The sequence below is a fragment of the Nilaparvata lugens genome, chromosome 8, assembly GCF_014356525.2.
Source record: "Nilaparvata lugens isolate BPH chromosome 8, ASM1435652v1, whole genome shotgun sequence".
NCBI classification, from domain to species: Eukaryota; Metazoa; Arthropoda; class Insecta; order Hemiptera; family Delphacidae; genus Nilaparvata; species Nilaparvata lugens.
This window is the reverse complement of record NC_052511.1, coordinates 15,392,338-15,409,320: the sequence shown is the minus strand read 5'-3', so window position 1 is coordinate 15,409,320 and position 16,983 is coordinate 15,392,338. Positions and strand designations below refer to the sequence as shown.

General features: G+C 33.0%; 1 protein-coding gene across 8 annotated transcripts in view; it reads left to right on the top strand.

The window, feature by feature from the left end:
* The window catches only part of LOC111064144 (tyrosine-protein kinase Fer), a 97,312-nt gene that overhangs the window by 68,901 nt on the left and 11,428 nt on the right, over nt 1–16,983 (top strand). For 2 of the 8 annotated variants that reach the window (XM_022351824.2, XM_039434065.1), the window contains 7 exons: nt 1,242–1,338; nt 5,622–5,753; nt 8,110–8,305; nt 9,332–9,469; nt 10,671–10,865; nt 12,452–12,611; nt 16,156–16,452. In XM_022351824.2, the coding sequence (XP_022207516.2) occupies nt 1,242–1,338; nt 5,622–5,753; nt 8,110–8,305; nt 9,332–9,469; nt 10,671–10,865; nt 12,452–12,611; nt 16,156–16,452 (1,215 nt within the window). Of the gene's footprint in view, nt 1–1,241; nt 1,339–5,621; nt 5,754–8,109; nt 8,306–9,331; nt 9,470–10,670; nt 10,866–12,451; nt 12,612–14,594; nt 14,919–16,155; nt 16,453–16,983 lie in introns of those variants that run through there. The other 6 variants (XM_022351826.2, XM_039434066.1, XM_022351825.2 and 3 more) reach the window with 5 other exon arrangements.

Here is a 16,983-nt window from a genome sequence, read left to right as displayed (position 1 = left end):
AGCTTCAGTGTTCTATGTTTGAGATATGATATCTTTGGTATATCTTTGTGAGAATTGTCAGATTATTTTAGGCCTATGATATTCCACACTATAATTAAGTCGATCAAAATTAAAGTATAAAATGGGAAAGTATAGAAATTAAAGTATACATTGCAAAGTATAGAATGGGTTCAGCGTATCTACCTATCAAAAACTCTTCTATAGCATCGGTGTTCTATGTTTGTGATATGATCTCTTTGGTATATCTTTATGAGAATTAGAAAGTCCTACCACCTTTTATCAAAGTATTTATAATGATGTCTCTGATCTCTTAAAAAACTTACAGTAGTATTCGTGTGAGTCCTTGGTGAATGATCATTTCTGCCATGTATGATATTATGATTAATAAGGATTGGAGATCTTGTGTTTTATAAATACAGAATTAATGAAGAATTACCGTAATTAAGAACTTTACTATCTCATATTTTTTCTCATTGAAGATGTGAAGGAAACCTTTCCTATCCTCTGTAGATTGAAGAAGGTCAACGTAGAAATAAAACTGGGAACCAATTAATCAGTAGGTACTGATAGGCAATGGAAGAATCCATTTAAGGTTTTATAGTGAACTGAAATGATAATAGGATGTGAGGTGGGGATGGCTTGAAGAAAGCGAAACTCTACAATTCCATAATTATTTAATACATTAAATTGAATTATTAAATATCACTATTGATAACATCAAAGTCTTAAGCTGGGTTTACACCAAAGTTATTAACAAAATGTTAATAACTTAATCCTGATAGATTCTATTAGATTGAACGGAGCTTGACAAACACATATGATCATCATGTGTGTATGATAAGTTATGTTCAATCTAATAGAATCTATAAGGATTAAGTCACTTTGCTAATAACTTTGGTGTAAACGCAGCTTTATTCTTTCAAGTATGGAGAAATACCACATCATCTCTTCTCATAATGAATTATGCTACTTTGGAAAAGTATAGAATACCATTATTGGGAATATTAGGACTAGAAATGGGAATTTGAAAGTGTGTGATGATTAGTATTAAAATTGTATCAAGTTATCGTTGTATCTAGCGCAAGTGTTTTTGAATCTAGTTAGTTTAAAAATAGCCTGATTTTCAGAAAAATTATACTTTGATATAACTTTAGTAGGTAGTTGGTTTGATTTCAAATTAATACTTATTGATAATCCATTGTAGAATTTGATGAGTAATTTAAAAATTTCTTCTGTTTCAGCTGAGTGAAGAAGTTTTGAGGAAAAAGTCTGATTACCAGAAACAAATAGAATTCTACAGATTAATGAGGTCAAGATTTGAGGAGCATTATGTCAAATGTAAGTTATCATTTTCATTTTACTTTATTCGTACTTGGTTTTCAAATTCATTATCAAGCCTAGGTCTCATGCGGGCATCACCCTCAGCAAAATAAAATTCCACTTTTTAAATGATCACCACTTCATATCATACATCATCTACTGTTGTACTGTACTCAAATTTAGCTAATTCTGTAACAACTGTAGTTCTTGGAAAGTGTCATAAATCACTTGATCTTTGAGATACCACTCATGTGAATCGTAAAATCCAACACTGTTGTCAGTTTTTTCATATTGGAATATTTAATCTTACATAATATTAGTTCTACATGCTCAAAAATTGAGTTTCAATGGCCATGTGATCATTATCATTCGTACTTGAGTATCAAAACTTCAGCTTTTGTGAAATATAACTAAACGACAAAACACTACAACTAATAGAGTGTTTTCCTTCCAAACACAATGTAATAATTATCATTGTCTGTCGGGTTGGGAATCCAAGCAATGAAAACTTGTCACTATTCTATTAGATACAATACAATGAGTAGATTGTAGAAATTCCCAAAAATTATGTCCTAGCTTGAATAATAAGTACGTATGAACTATGTATGAGCGGCCTTATGTACTAACTTATTATTCGAAAACAAATTTGCGAGCTTGGACAACATCTTTGGGAACTTCTATCTCCTACATTGTAGACTGCTATTGAATTATAATAAAATGTATGAATTCAGGGCTACTTACTTATATTTATAGAATAGAATTATAGTAACCTTTAAAGTTGAGAAAAATATTAAAAAACAAGAATACAAAATTTACATTACAGTTTGTATTCTTGTTTTTTAATATTTTTTCAATTTTAAATGGTACTATAATTCTATTTTATGAATTATAATAATTTGAAAAATCCCTGTGATAGTTGAATACCTGCATTGTGTAGTCTCTCAATATCCATTATTAATTTTCCATTTTTATTAATTTATTCATATGGCTTTTATCAGCAGCAGAGAGATCCATTTGGATGTTCTACCTTGCCGTATTATCATTTGATGAATTACTCTGATAAAGAAATTTCTAAAATATGGTTCTCTGTCTTTACAAAGCTTGTATCTTGGTATCTTCATTAACTCAACCAATTAATAAAGTAGGTACCGTACTCGTATTATTTTGTTGTCATAAAACGCATTTTACTCTAGAAGAAACTTAAATCATAGTCTCTCGTCTGTATTTGTGTGAGAAGCTACCATTCCTAAAACCTGAATTTACATTTTCACAAAGTGGTGTTTTTGTGAAGTCTATCTACCTGCCTAACAAAGTCTTCTTGAAGTCATATTTGTTTGCGTAGAAAGTAGATTGAAATTGTAAAAAGTAGGTAATTTAATACATGATTGTAAAAAGTTGCAAATAGTTGGTAATTGGAAAAAAGTTAAGGATATAAATTAATTATTCATTTAGGCATAAAATAAGAAAAAAGGCTGGAAGAAAAGTAAAGGATATAACACATACAGAGTGGGTGAAAAGTCCGAGAACGGCTTAATATCTCATACACAAAGGTAATTTGATGGTGGGTGTGATTGGGGATCCTACTCAAATTGAAAATACTACTTTACTATGACTTCAAAAATCTGGTCCGCCATCTTGGATCCGCCATATTGAATGCAACTTTATTTTTTTAAATGGGAAGGTTGTCATGCGACACGTGATTTCGATACGAAATTTCAAGAAAAAATGAATGTTGAAAACCGCACATCGATATCTCAAACCGTTCATAAGTTATTCACATTATTAATCAGTATCATGCATATCAGTAATGAAATACACAAGTGGTATTGATTAATAATGTGAATATCTTCTGAACGGTTTGAGATATCGATATGCGGTTTTCGCCATTCATTTTTTCTTGAAATCTTGTATCGAAATCATGTATCGCATGACCACCTTCCTATTTAAAAAAATAAAGTTGCATTTAATATGGTGGACCATATTTTTAAAGTCATAGTAAAGTAGTATTTTCAATTTGAGTAGGATCCCCAATCACACCCACCATCAAATTACCTTTGTGTATGAGATATTAAGCCGTTCTCGGACTTTTCACCCACTCTGTATGTAAATTACTGAGAAATTGAATTTATTCAAATGCTAATGAATTAATAATATTATTATTGAACGAAAATCCAAATTACATGCTGTAAATCACTCCAAAGACTTTTGCTATTGCAAATATTGACAACAGGGTAAACTAAACAGCTAGGTGGAAATTCTATGAGCGCAATTATTCAAAAACTAGCCGTCAGGCTCGCTTCGCTCGCCTGCATTTTTCATTTGTAGGACGATCCAGTCGGGGGTCCAGACTAAGGCCCAATTTCACCAAAGTTGCTTAAACCGCCGGTCTCGAAACTGTGGTTCCTGGCTGAACAGAAGTTTTGAATGCTGACGGATTTCACCAGCACAAACTGACCAAAGATTCCGAAACCGTCGTTTTAGAGTATCGTGAAGCAGTTAACCCGCTTGACGTCATTTTTATAACCTAAAAACTTTGTCGTGCTCTCATAGTTTGTTGTTCTAACATCTTAAGGTGCGTACAGATATACGCGCCGCGAACATGAGCAATTCACTTTCAATCAGCTGACTATATCTGTATTTTTACAGAAACGGTAAGATACAGATATAAAAAGCTTGGCATCAGCTGATTAAAAGTGAATTGTTCATGTTCGCGGCGCGTAAATCTGTACGCAGCCTAACATGTTAAGAATACGAATAAGAATATTTATAATTAAATACATTGATAACAATGCATTTATAAACGTCAATAATAGGCACTAGATAATACATAGTAGTATTAGCCTACAAATAGTTTTGATCTAGTCAATCACATAAAATTCTTGTAGGTCTATGCTATAAAAACTTCCAGCACAGTTTTCAATTTTCTTCTGAAGAATGCAAGAGGCATTGATTTGATATTCCTAGTAGTAAAGAATTGTAATGTTTGACAGATGTATACACACGATTTTTTTCGAAGTAGTGAACCTGAGCTGTTGAACTCTGATATTATTTCTATTTCTGGGTTCACATCCATGAGTCATGTTATGTTTGAAGGGACGGATTCAAGGATCCAAAGGTTCAAGAAACCCCACACGTCAACCGGAGATTACTGTGTGTCCCATCCATGAAAGACACTATTTAAATAAATAAAATATTCAGATGACTACTATGTACTAGGTCAAAAATAAAGGGAGTCATTCTATTCTATTTTACATAACTAATACTGAATAAAGCCGGGTTTACACCAAAGTTATTAACAAAGTGTTAATAACTTAATCATTATTAACAAACACATATGATCATCACGTGTCTTAACGTGTCAACCTAAACGTCTGGCTAAACGGATATGGCGAGCGAAGCGAGCCTGACGGCTAGTAATATAAAATTCCCAGGAATAGCTCTGATTGAAGTAGCAGTGCCCAATCAATTTTTCCGCGATAAATGCATTTAAATCTTCAACTTGGTGCCAACCTAACAAAGTCAACTCAACTTAATGTCAACCTGACAAAATTATTAATTTAGTTACCAGTTAACAACTGTTTCGAAGAGGTACTCTCTCTAGATTATAGTTCTATATTAACATAATTATGGTATGGACATTTTTCAATTATAATTAAGAGAATAAGAAGAATATACATGCTAAAAGACGAACTTTAAACCCTTAAAAACCACCCTTAGAGTTAAAATATTGCCCAGAGATTTCTTAGTGCGCCTCTAAAGGGCCAACTGAACATACCTACCGAATTTGAACGTTTTTGGTCCGGTAGATTTCCAGTTCTGCGAGTGAGTCAGTGAGTGAGTGAGTCAGTCAGTCAGTCAGTCAGTGAGTGAGTGCCATTTCGCTTTTTTATATATATATATATTATTTGTCAGCCCGGGAATATCTTTATATCTCTATATATTTCCGTGCTGACAAATTATTTTTGAATAGTAGCGCTCATCGAATTTCCATCTAGCTGTTTACCCTGTTGTCAACATTTGTAGTAGGAGAAGTCTTCGGGGTGATTTACAGCTTGTAATTTGGATTTTCGTTCAATAATAATATTATTGAAGGATATAAAATCATGAATAAATAATAATAATAATAATAGACTGAGGCGTAAAATCATCAAACCATTTTCTTAAAAGAATGATTAAGAAGTAATTTGGCAAGAATTTCTATATTTTTTGATTGACTTGCGATAAACTTATAAATGATAGTCTTAATCAGCCCTAGTCGATCCCCCACTAAAATGGATGTGGATTGAATTGTAATTGCACAGGTTTTGGACGTAAACCAAAGCCTTCAACTTCAGCATTGATTGAATGTGGACGCCATCAATGTAGTAAGAAGCCAGTGCTCCAATCGCAAGAAAAAGATCCACTTTATGCTTCGGGAGCCTGTTGGTCATGCGGTAGGATTTCAAACAAACGCAATGACCCTGACTTTTTCCTGTTAACGATTGGTGGTCTATGATTCCTGTATAATTCCCTGCATTTCCCACTTTTTGTTGTTTCTAATTTTCCTAGCAATTGTTTTCCAACTGATATTTTATTCCAGCTTTAATTTACATTCACTCTTGAATTTATTTATTTCCTTTTTGCATTCGCTGTTGAATAATTTGCTAATAATTTAAGTTTCATCTGTGACAATCTCTGTTGTTTATTTATACAGTATTTTAATGTTTAATAATATTTTTAATTTATTTTAATACCAGGCCAGCAATGAAAGATGATGTCTTCTCTCTTCCAGCAATCTGCTCCTTATTTTATGCTTATTTCAGTTGAAAATGAGTGTTTTTGATGATTCGTTTATCATATAATATCTCCCAGTTTCCTCTAATATTCCATTTTAAATCTGTAGCTTCTATGTTTCTCTTTCTGTGATGTTTAATAAATGCTTTATCTATTTTGAACGCTGACAATAATTATGTTTGCGATAGTTTGGATATAACATGGCCAGGATCTAGACATCAGTTTCTCTAGGAATGCATTATGAATAAAATATAATTTGAATTGACAAAGTTATTGAAATTGATTGTAAATTTTCAGTTGAGAAAAGTCATGTAAGAGTATTGTGAACGGGGTTTGATGAATATGTTGAAAAAACTACCTTATTGTCTATAAGCCTCTAAATGTGAATAATTTTAAAACATAAACCCTTGATCCCTAAAAAAACATACTCATGGAAAGACAACACAGGCTGATTCCCAAAATGCTATTTTCTCCAATTTAAACTGAAGTCCAGATTAAATTTTAGGTGAGAAATTTGATCAAGTGAGTGCTGGAACACTTATGCAATTATTTAAAATAAAATTTATGATAATAAAATAAAATTATGATAAATAATTCCCCATATTTAACAGAAAATAAATATTAAAATCACAATGATTTTTTAATTCATTTATGAACATTTCTTGACCTTTAAATATTGAATAGTAGTCTTAATGAATTACAGTATATGCCGGATCCATAGTAGTAGTTCAATACATCTGAAAAATACATTATTCATTTATACTAGTTCCTTACAATAATAATTCCTACAATTTCATCTGAACGTAAGAGTAGTTCCATATCATGGAACCTCAATCATTACTCTCAGAAAGGAGTAGCAAAATTTACAAAAAAATAATTCAAGCAAAAAGCACAAAGTGTGATGGAAACTGGCCTTGGAACAATCCTGCATCCTGACAGTATGTGTGGCTTGCTGAAGATTATTGCTATTACTGTTAATTTGAACTACCAATTTCGACGTTAATTCAAGCATTTTCAAGCAAAACTACGTGGGAAATCACCAGTTACTGCAATTGAATGGGGCAGCTATTATTATTTAGAAGTGAACTTAGCTCATCAGATACATTTGTTCCGCCAAGGCTATTCTAGGCTTCTGCCAGGACTTGATTGCATACTGCATGTTGTTTGTTATGCTGCTACCAGAAAATCAACTTCATTAAATTCTGGATCCAATTTGTTAAGGGAGGAATCGGTTTTATGATTAACTCTGTTATCCACAAACTACCCACAGATTTATAATAACGTTATTCAAATAAAATAGTAATGAATAACTATTAATAATTTTATACTATTCAATTGAATTAGGAGGATTGGATTATAGGTTGTCTGTTAGGGAACGATTCTGGCCATCTACGTTTTGGTGTAATGTTTTTGCACAGTCTTTTGGAATATTTATGCACATTTCATTCCTCCATTGAAATCGCCTTCATCGCTTCTGGAAAATACATGAATAGAAATCTAAAATTCAGTGACTATTACTATTTCCTATACCTATTTTAACTGATCTGTTTTATCTCATTGGTATGTGACGATCGTTTCATCTTTACTGTAAGTTATAAACTTACAAGTTTCAGTTCCTGTTTTTTATTTTGTAGATTAATTCACTCAATACACAGAGTGGCGCAAAAGCCACTGAATAGTTGAATAGTTGAATTTTTTATTACACACAATACTCACAATTTTTTGCATGTTCAAATTGTTTTCAGTCTTCAATAATATATCTTTGAAGTTTTTTTGAAATACTGTTATATACTCTACGGCATAGAGGTATCACTGTCGATATCATTGTTTAACATCACGGGCAAAAACTATTGTACTACCTACGTTATTTTTTCTTATTTTAACCAGCTTTCTAGTGTCTTTTGCGCCACTCTGTAGATTACTACCTTTCAATTTTTGAAATAACTAGTGGGTTCTAATTTCTATTCTGCATAGTGATTTATTTTGATCATAAATTAATAAATTGATTTTTTGCAGCTGGCAGGGGAGGAAGAAAGCTGGATGACGTGAGAGACAAATACCAAAGAGCATGTAGGAAGCTGCATCTGGTGCACAACGAATATGTACTGCTTTTGGCCGAAGCCGAAGTCTATGAAACCGAATTTAGAACTGTTTTACTGCCTAGTCTACTACATCAACATCAAACCATTCTAGAGGCATTCATTGTTTCCTGGTCAGTAACCTCTTCTCAACGTTTTATTCATAACTCTAGTGAAAAAATGATGACCTGTGTATTCTAGCTATAATTTATAAAGCCACGTTCACACCAGAATTGTCAAAAAATGTTCTTCAAAAGTAGTTTTATTCAAAAAGTTTTCATTTTTTCTGTAGCAAACAAATTGTAGCTGTGCTTTTTTATGAAATTGGTAGAAAATTGCCGAGATTTGTTGAAATCTCAGAACTCTGGATTAAACGTTGCTTTAGAAAAGACTATTCAAAATACAACTTTTGATAGTGAAATGTAATATTTTTTTGGAGATGTTATACTGTTCATGAAACTTGGGAGAAGAGCAGATTCGGGCTAAGCTTGTTGCTTTCTCCTAGACATAGCTATAATATGATTTGTGATTGTATGAATATTTAATTGAACTGGTCTACATCTATGCTGAGGAAATTTCTTTGTCCATTTATCAATTTACTTGGTCCCTAAAAACAACCATACTCAAGGAAAGACATAACAGGCTGATTCCCAAAATGAAATTTTCTTCAATTTACACTTCAGTCTAAATTAAATTGTAGGTGAGAAATTTGATCAAGTGAGAGCTGGAACACATGCGAAACTGCGAAACACTGAAAATTTGAAGCCCAATGTGTTAAACTATAAAATTGGGTTCAATTCGAAATTTAGAATAGATTGATGATGAGTAGGGAGTAGGATGGGAAAATATTAGGAAAGTAAATTTGAAAAGCTTTCGATTTTTCAATTATTTTGGTTTTCCATAATTTATTATATATATATTAATATTCCAGTGATTTATTCTGAGTTGCCATTGATGAATTGCATGGTGTAGAAAACTATTTGTCACTAGAACATTGAAAGATGAATTAGAAGAAAAACTAAGCTATCAAATTCCTCAGAAATAGGTAAGTGTAGAAAATTGATGACAATTATAGAAAAATTGAAGGAATTGAGGAAACTATTAAATTTAAAATAGAAATTTCAATTATGATTTATAATTTCTCTTATCACTGTTACCAGGAGAAGTATAATGCGAGAAATGGCCAGGTTATGGAATTACGCTTCAAGGCAATTCGTCGAAGTAAATTCTCAGATGGAAGCCAGTATTGAAATCATCAAACCTGGTGAAGAATATAATGACTTCACAGAGAAAAATAAGTGAGTTTCTACAGTAATAAACATATTTTGTTAATTATTTTTGGTTCAGACTCACTGGACTACAACTAAGAAGCCGTTGGTCCCGGCTGTCTAAAAAGCAGTCGTTAGGTCATGTCAGAGGTCTTAAAATTGATCAGTTGCGACCTGAAAAATCTGACAACAGATCTGAGCCAGCCACTCGATATTATTATGATTACTGGACTACCAACACCTTTCGGGTGAGAGTTGCTTACAGTACTTTAAATACTTATTGTGTGAAAACCTCGATTTCACTTGTGGTTGTGGTCCCCTCTCAAGATTCTAAAACAAAATCGAGTATCCAAACAAATTGAAGTTCGAAAACTCTTGTTTGATCCAATTTAAAAAGTTCTACGTTGTTTTGAAATAGAGAACAGTATTTAAAACTCGAGTACAGTTTGAGCAAGCTCAACTTTTCTAACTTGAAAAATTACATTTTTCATCATATAATAATGATGCTACAGCAGTAGCCTATTAATATTTAGCTTATGGCAAATATTCAAGAGAACTCTTGTATTTTAAGACAAGTAAATCTAAGTAATCAATTTTTAAAAAGAGTACCGTACTTGTAGTTTTCTTTCATTCCTATTCAAGAAAACTATCATTGTATTATTCAATTTCAAATGTTTCAAAAGAAGAATTTAAAATTTGAGTACACTTTGATATTGTATTGTATTTTCTACCATTTATTAAGATTTGAATGCTGGTACATCCTTCCTGTTTAAACTAGCTCTCCCTTTCAGGCTGGAAAAATCACGTTTTTAATCATAATATTATATGTTTTAAAATAGCATAATTTAATAACCATCTTTGCAAATATTAATAACTAGAATGTAGTGGATTTATCAACAAATTTTTCGTGACGCCAAATCATTCTAAGTTGAAAATGTTGATCCATATTGAGGTGTTGATGACTTTCACTGAAAAAACAAATTGATGAATTTTTGGAGCCACTCTTTTTAGCGTTTAGTTTTTCAGTTACAACTTGGGCTTATCGACAAATTTCACATGGTGTCCTATTCAAAGTGTTGAAGATTTGGTCCATCAAGGTGTTGATCAATGAATTCTATTGAAAAAACAAAAAAGATGTGATTCTTATTGTTTTGAGCCATTCTTTATTGATGTAATCATTGCCACTCATCACTTCCGTAAATATTTTGAATAAAATGTATTGTTGTTTCAGAACACACCCGACAGAACCAATACGATTATCGTTTGATAAAAATCTAGTGGAGGACTCCAGCGGTAAATTGCTGGCCAACCAATTGACCGTTGACAACCTGACTGTGGAGTGGGTCCGGGCCAAGATGTTCGACCTGGAGATCAGGCTCAAGGAGACTCAGGAGAAGCAGGCTAACTGTCATCTTCACGAAAATAGGTAATGCATTAACATTTTCAAAAGGTAACATTTGTTGGAAGTTATTAATGTATATTACAGTATACCTTTTGATCCCTCAAAAACTCTTATTCATCGTAGGCCTACTTATTACATTCCCAATTTTCAACTCCAAGAAAAAATTGAGTACGGTAATCAATGTAGGCTATCATACTGTTGATAATCTATACCAAGGAACCTGGAATACATTAGAACTTAGAATCTAGTATTCTAGGTACATTGATCTATATACTATAATAAAGGAGAGACCTGGCTTATATCACTTTGTTTTACCTACGTAACAAAGCCATAGTGCATTCCTGTGACGTCAGCACAGGTAGGGCTCCTACACCAATAAAAATTCGTTGATTTCAGCTGATCTATATCAGCTAGTGTTTTCATTGGTGTAGGAGCCCTACCTGTGCTGACGTTACCATCTACCACCTGTCATGCACTATGGCTTTGTGTACGGGGTAAGAAAATTATGTTTATTCATTTAACGCATCATCACGTCTGAACTACTGGACTGATTAATTTGAAATTTTGCATGAATAAATTCTTAATTATCCGAGGATGATTATAGGCCTATTTTTAATTCTTCAAGATTTCACTCGGTCAAGTTTTTGGTTTGTCAAGTTTTAAATTAGACCCTTACGGAGCACGGGTTACCTGCTAGTTAAATATGAAAATTTCATCACCCGATCGCACAAAAGTTGGTCAACTTCTAATCACGATCAAATGTCACGAGAACCAATCAGAGAAGATGACTTCTTCACGGGAAAGCCTTCTCTCATTGGTTCTCGTGACATTTAATCATGATTAAAATTTGAAAGGCTTTTGTGCTACCGGACCCTTGTATTTTTCCATAGCGGATGATGAACGCTTGACGTGCCCTCATCCTTGTGATGTAGGTGGTGAAATGAAAATGAAATGAGATGCCTACATGACTTATTTTGCTTGTGCATGAGTAATGAAAAGTACGAGGGTGACTTGCTGGGAAAATCAAACGTTCATGTCACCGGCGGGATTCGAGCCCACAACCAGCCTAGCTTACTGAAGGGTGCAACGCTTCTCTAACCACTACCTCCGTAAACAAAGCCATCGTGCATTCTGGTGACGTCAGCACAGACGTGCACCGTTCTAGTGACGTCCAGCACCAATAAAAATTTGTTGATTTTATCTTTTTTGCTGATCTATATCAGCTAGTGTTTTTATTGGTGTGGGAGCCCTACCTGTGCTGACGTTACCATCAACCACCTGTCATGCACTATTATAGCTTTGTTGACGGAGGTAGTGCTCTTACTGGATTCCCACAAAACAGTAAAAATATAACTCCCATAAGTTCTAATGGGATTATTCATACTAGCTTCGGCGTGGCTGGATGGAAATAGTCTAATCAGAACTTATGGGAATTATATTTTCACAGTTCACTGTCACTTATGTGGGAATTCAGCTTCAGTCATCTCGGTTATCCTGGCCTGATCAATTATTATCATTGATACTAACATTGTAACTCATTAATATCATCATAATAATACTGTAACATATAATCTTGTATTTTGTATTCTCATAAATATTGTATTTTGCAGTGAGCTGGTGACAAACGAATTGCGGGCAGAAAATAAACGAATTCTGAGGCAATTGGATGTAATAAAGAAGGCGTTGAACGATCTCGGCTGTGAAGAGTTACCAGTTGGCTGCGATCTGCCAACCATTGAAAATACATTCGATCAAAACCAAGAAAACCATGTAAGTTATTTAGTTTTCCTAGTCGATTTCACAATAATTGTATTTTAAATAATATATTGAAATTTATTTTAAAGCATTTAGAACTATGCAAAGTTTGAATAATTTCTAGGAGTTCACTTCAAAAACTAAAAAAGTAAGAATAAGTTTTTTTAATGTATAGTGAACAGAGTTAGAGAAGTCTTTGATAAGTGAGTAAGGAATCGGTCGGGTGTTGGATTTTATCAGAGACTAGATAAAATAGAATGCATTGAATCATAGCATAGCTATCTGTGGTCTTCAATAAAAACTCAATAATTCACAGTTAATATCGGGGACCGAACTTCGCTCTGGAGTTCAAAAGCATAGAAATGTATTACGAAAGAAGAAATTATAATAATATTCATAGTTCATACAGAAATGTTCTATCTAATCACAGTGAATTGAGATTAATTCCCAGAGGAATGCAAAAATTTCCCTCACAAAGGCACGGTTGCACAAAAGCCGGTTAAATAGTAATAGTAATCACGTGAACCAAATCAGAGAAGACCATTTCAAGAAGATGGTTCTACTGGAGTCAATCAGGATTAAAAATTACTCCGTTTTTTTGCAACCGGCACTAAGTACCTGATTGAATGATTACAAAAGTTCAACAGCTGAGTCATAATTTTCAACATAGTACCTCACACATGAACTCGCTCACTCACTTCCATCATCAACAGACGACGAAATAATTATTATAAGCTGTTTTTCCAAGGATGAATAATGATTATAATTTTAATGTCCTTCAGCGAATTTTCCTAGGGATGAGACCTAGTGCAATCGAATTTTTATATTATAAACCTACTACGTTCTGAATTTCGTGAGAATCTTTAGAGCCATTTTTGAGATCCGGTGAAATACAAACATATAAACATCTAAACATCTGAACATTTAAACATATAAACAGAAATTGCAAAAAATGCAAAAAATCAAAACAGAAAGTCAAAAATTGTATTCAAAACATTCTCTCCAAATTCCTTTGTCAATTGGTCTATTTTTGCATAACTGAAGATATCACACTCAACAATGAAGCTGCTGCAACAGTCGTGGGGATGTGTGTAAACTTGTAAAATCATACATCAAATCGAAGAGAATTTGATGTTCTATAAGCTTATGACCAGTATGGATTTTTCCCATCGATATTCAAAAATTAATAAGAGCAAAAATAGCAAAAAATTGGAGGAAAATCTGTTTTTTCAAAAATGTCACATCTTTTAGAGCGGATATCTCGAAACGTGAAAGAGATAGGTATAGAAATAGTTGTGGGATCAGTATTGTAGAAAACTATGTAAGCTTCAATCTCTTATAGAATAGTCATGTCTGTAAAATGCATTGACTGGGCTATAGGTCTAAAACGAACAAGTTGGTCTAAAGCCGCGTCCACACTGTACAAATGTTTGACATACATGTTCGGCAAACATGTTTGTTGAGGAGCTCAGGGACAAACATTTTAAAAAGTTTGGACAATCATTGTTTGTCAATCAAAAAATGATTGTTTTCTAAACATTTTCAGTTTTTGCTGTAAAACATGAAACATCGGTGCAACCCAAAACCTGTTCTACCCACTTACATAATTTTGTTTAAAACATAATAAAATTTGCTTAAACTGTTTCAACCAACATGTTTGTCAAACATTTGTTCAGTGTGGACACAGCTTAAAAAACTACGCTTTAATAAATTGAGCTAGGTAACGCTAATACCAATAAGTTTGAAAATAAATCATCAATCCACTAGACTGCATCAGATAATTTCAACTTTGGGTTCAGATTATTTTCGGGTTGACAAAATAATTAAATATTTAAATTATAGGCTACACACTGTGAGAAAGGATGGATTTATGTATAGTAAATATAATACAAACTGAATTTTGAATGTTTTTGAAAAGGCAGTAAGTTTTCTCACGAATAATACACGTGCAGTTGAAGTTTAAGCTAGAATGCGAGCCTGTTGAATCCATTAACATTTCTGTCTTATGGGTGTAGACTTGACTGTTGATGTTAACACTATTTTTTAATGACTCAATCACGAATCCTTAGTTGTTTCTATAACTTTCAGTGTATTTTTAATCTAAAAATAAATATGATTCTATTTTTAACCTTGCTAATAACGCAGTGGAAGGAGGTAATGTAGCAAAACTTCTAAAGTTTAGTGCGTTGATTGAGTGAGCAGTGAGTGGAAGTCAGTTGAGGTTGACTGACGATAATGTCCGATCACTTGAAGCAGGCTGTGTTTCTCTACCGGTCAAAAAGTGATTTGCTATGGCTGTTGAAAAGATTCGAGAAAAATCAGGTAGTAGTGCATCAATAATTCTTCATTAATATCGAATCTCTTTCTCCTAAATTTATTACAAATATCTTTTTTATCGTTGGAAACGTTTGACTCTCCATGATGAACTTCACTCTCAACTTATGATTCAACATTCAAATGTGATTTTTCTTCAATTTAATGCACAATTTCAATTTATTGAAAATCCTCAGTATCTAATCGAGTAGGAACTCCAGCTGTAATGCATTTGATAATTAATTTTAGCTGCTCGTTAATTTTTTTCTAATAGCTATCCTGACAAGAAATTTTTCAAGGTGAAATATGAATTGAAAAGCATATTTTTGGGCATGAGAGTTCTGTCATTGATAATTTCTTGTGCCAATTCAGGAATGAAAACAATAAAATGTGTGATGTTTGATGGAACTAATGAGTAAAATATCATAGAAGAAGGCCTAGGTAAAAATAATCAGATTTTAAACATTGAAATCTTGCGAAATATAGGTAGCTGTGTTTTGTCCTCAGTTGACAAAATAACAATACACATAAAAAGTTGAATTTCCAGGAGACCCATGCAAGAACTACTTATAAAACTCTAGATTTCAAGATAATTTATTATTAAAACAGTTCTGCCCATAAGCTTCCAAAATCTTCCACCTACGTTCTTCCATCTCTAGCCTTTATTCCCCGATATATTCATTTCACCTCCCACAATGCCTTTTTCCTACCATTCTGGTTCAAATTTAATAATGTTATGTATTGTCGGTATCTGACATCTTCCTATCTTTATTGTGAACTTGAATGTTAGTATGAAATACCTTTCTTCACTATCTATGCAGATTTGTCAATTTGAATGATTATAATATAATTGAATCACATTGGCTACGGAATTGGAAAATTTAGTCACAATTTCCCTCAATCTGGTAACGCAAGTATTACGTCGGCTAGTGGCGCTAATCTCAATCTATTTTATTCAGAGTATAGTTGTCATTAAATATTTAATGTTTTTTTTTATAGGAAATGTTTATGAAAGTGATTCGTTCATTGTATGAATGTATTCTGTTTTTTATTTGAATGTAAAGAAATACCAGTAGAGATTGAAACTGTTTTAGGCCTAAGAGAGTTATTTATAATACCTATAATATTTGTAATCAAATCAATTTGATTTGATATTTGTAATGCATTGTGAATGAATGAAATAAATGAATCGTTACATTTTTATTGATATTCTCCGATAATTATGTTGTCTTGTGGTTTTGTTCAGACTAGCGACATTCTCCCGCCTTCCGCTAAGCGTCCATCACTTCCGAGCCAGTCGCTAGCCGTCTCCGCTAGTCTAGTGGACATGCTCCGCAAGCCATTCCGCCGCAAGTCCGTTCCCAACTCGCCGCTACTGCGGTCGGCCGCAGCCGCTTGCGGCGACGACCCTAGCTCCGGAGTAGGTCTCAACGATGACGTCACTATTGTCTCCATTGAGCCCCCCGCCTCTCACTCTAACAACGACAGTAACCAACAAACGCTGCTCATTAACAACGCTATTAACGTGCATTCCATGAATGTGGTAAGCTGTGTTGTTTGTCGTGTTTTACTAATTATCCGATAACATTGTAGTACAAATTTGAACTTTAAATACGTCGTAGAAGCAATATATAAGAAATAACCTAAGAAAGTCCTCCAGCAGACGCTGATCATTTCATATAAAACATTGTTTGTAACCTATATAATACTTATATTTGATTTTAGAAAAATGTTAATGTGTGAAAGAATGAAATAAAAGAGTTATTCATTCATCTATATATAACAATTATATTATACAATATTATGTGATTGCATTGACCAAAAGTTCCTGTAGATTTGAAAATTTTAAAGAACCGTTATAAACTCTTGATTAAAATAATGAAATATATATTGCATTAAGCAATACATATTTGAACATCTACACGAACGTAATGCAGTATTGTATAATATATTAAATAATCAATGTTTGATCAATATAATATAATAATAATTGGAGTACCTCACGTGGATGCTCAAGAAAAAAAGGAAAAGCCCTGTGATGATCGCATGCAAAACTTGTAGGTATTATAAATCA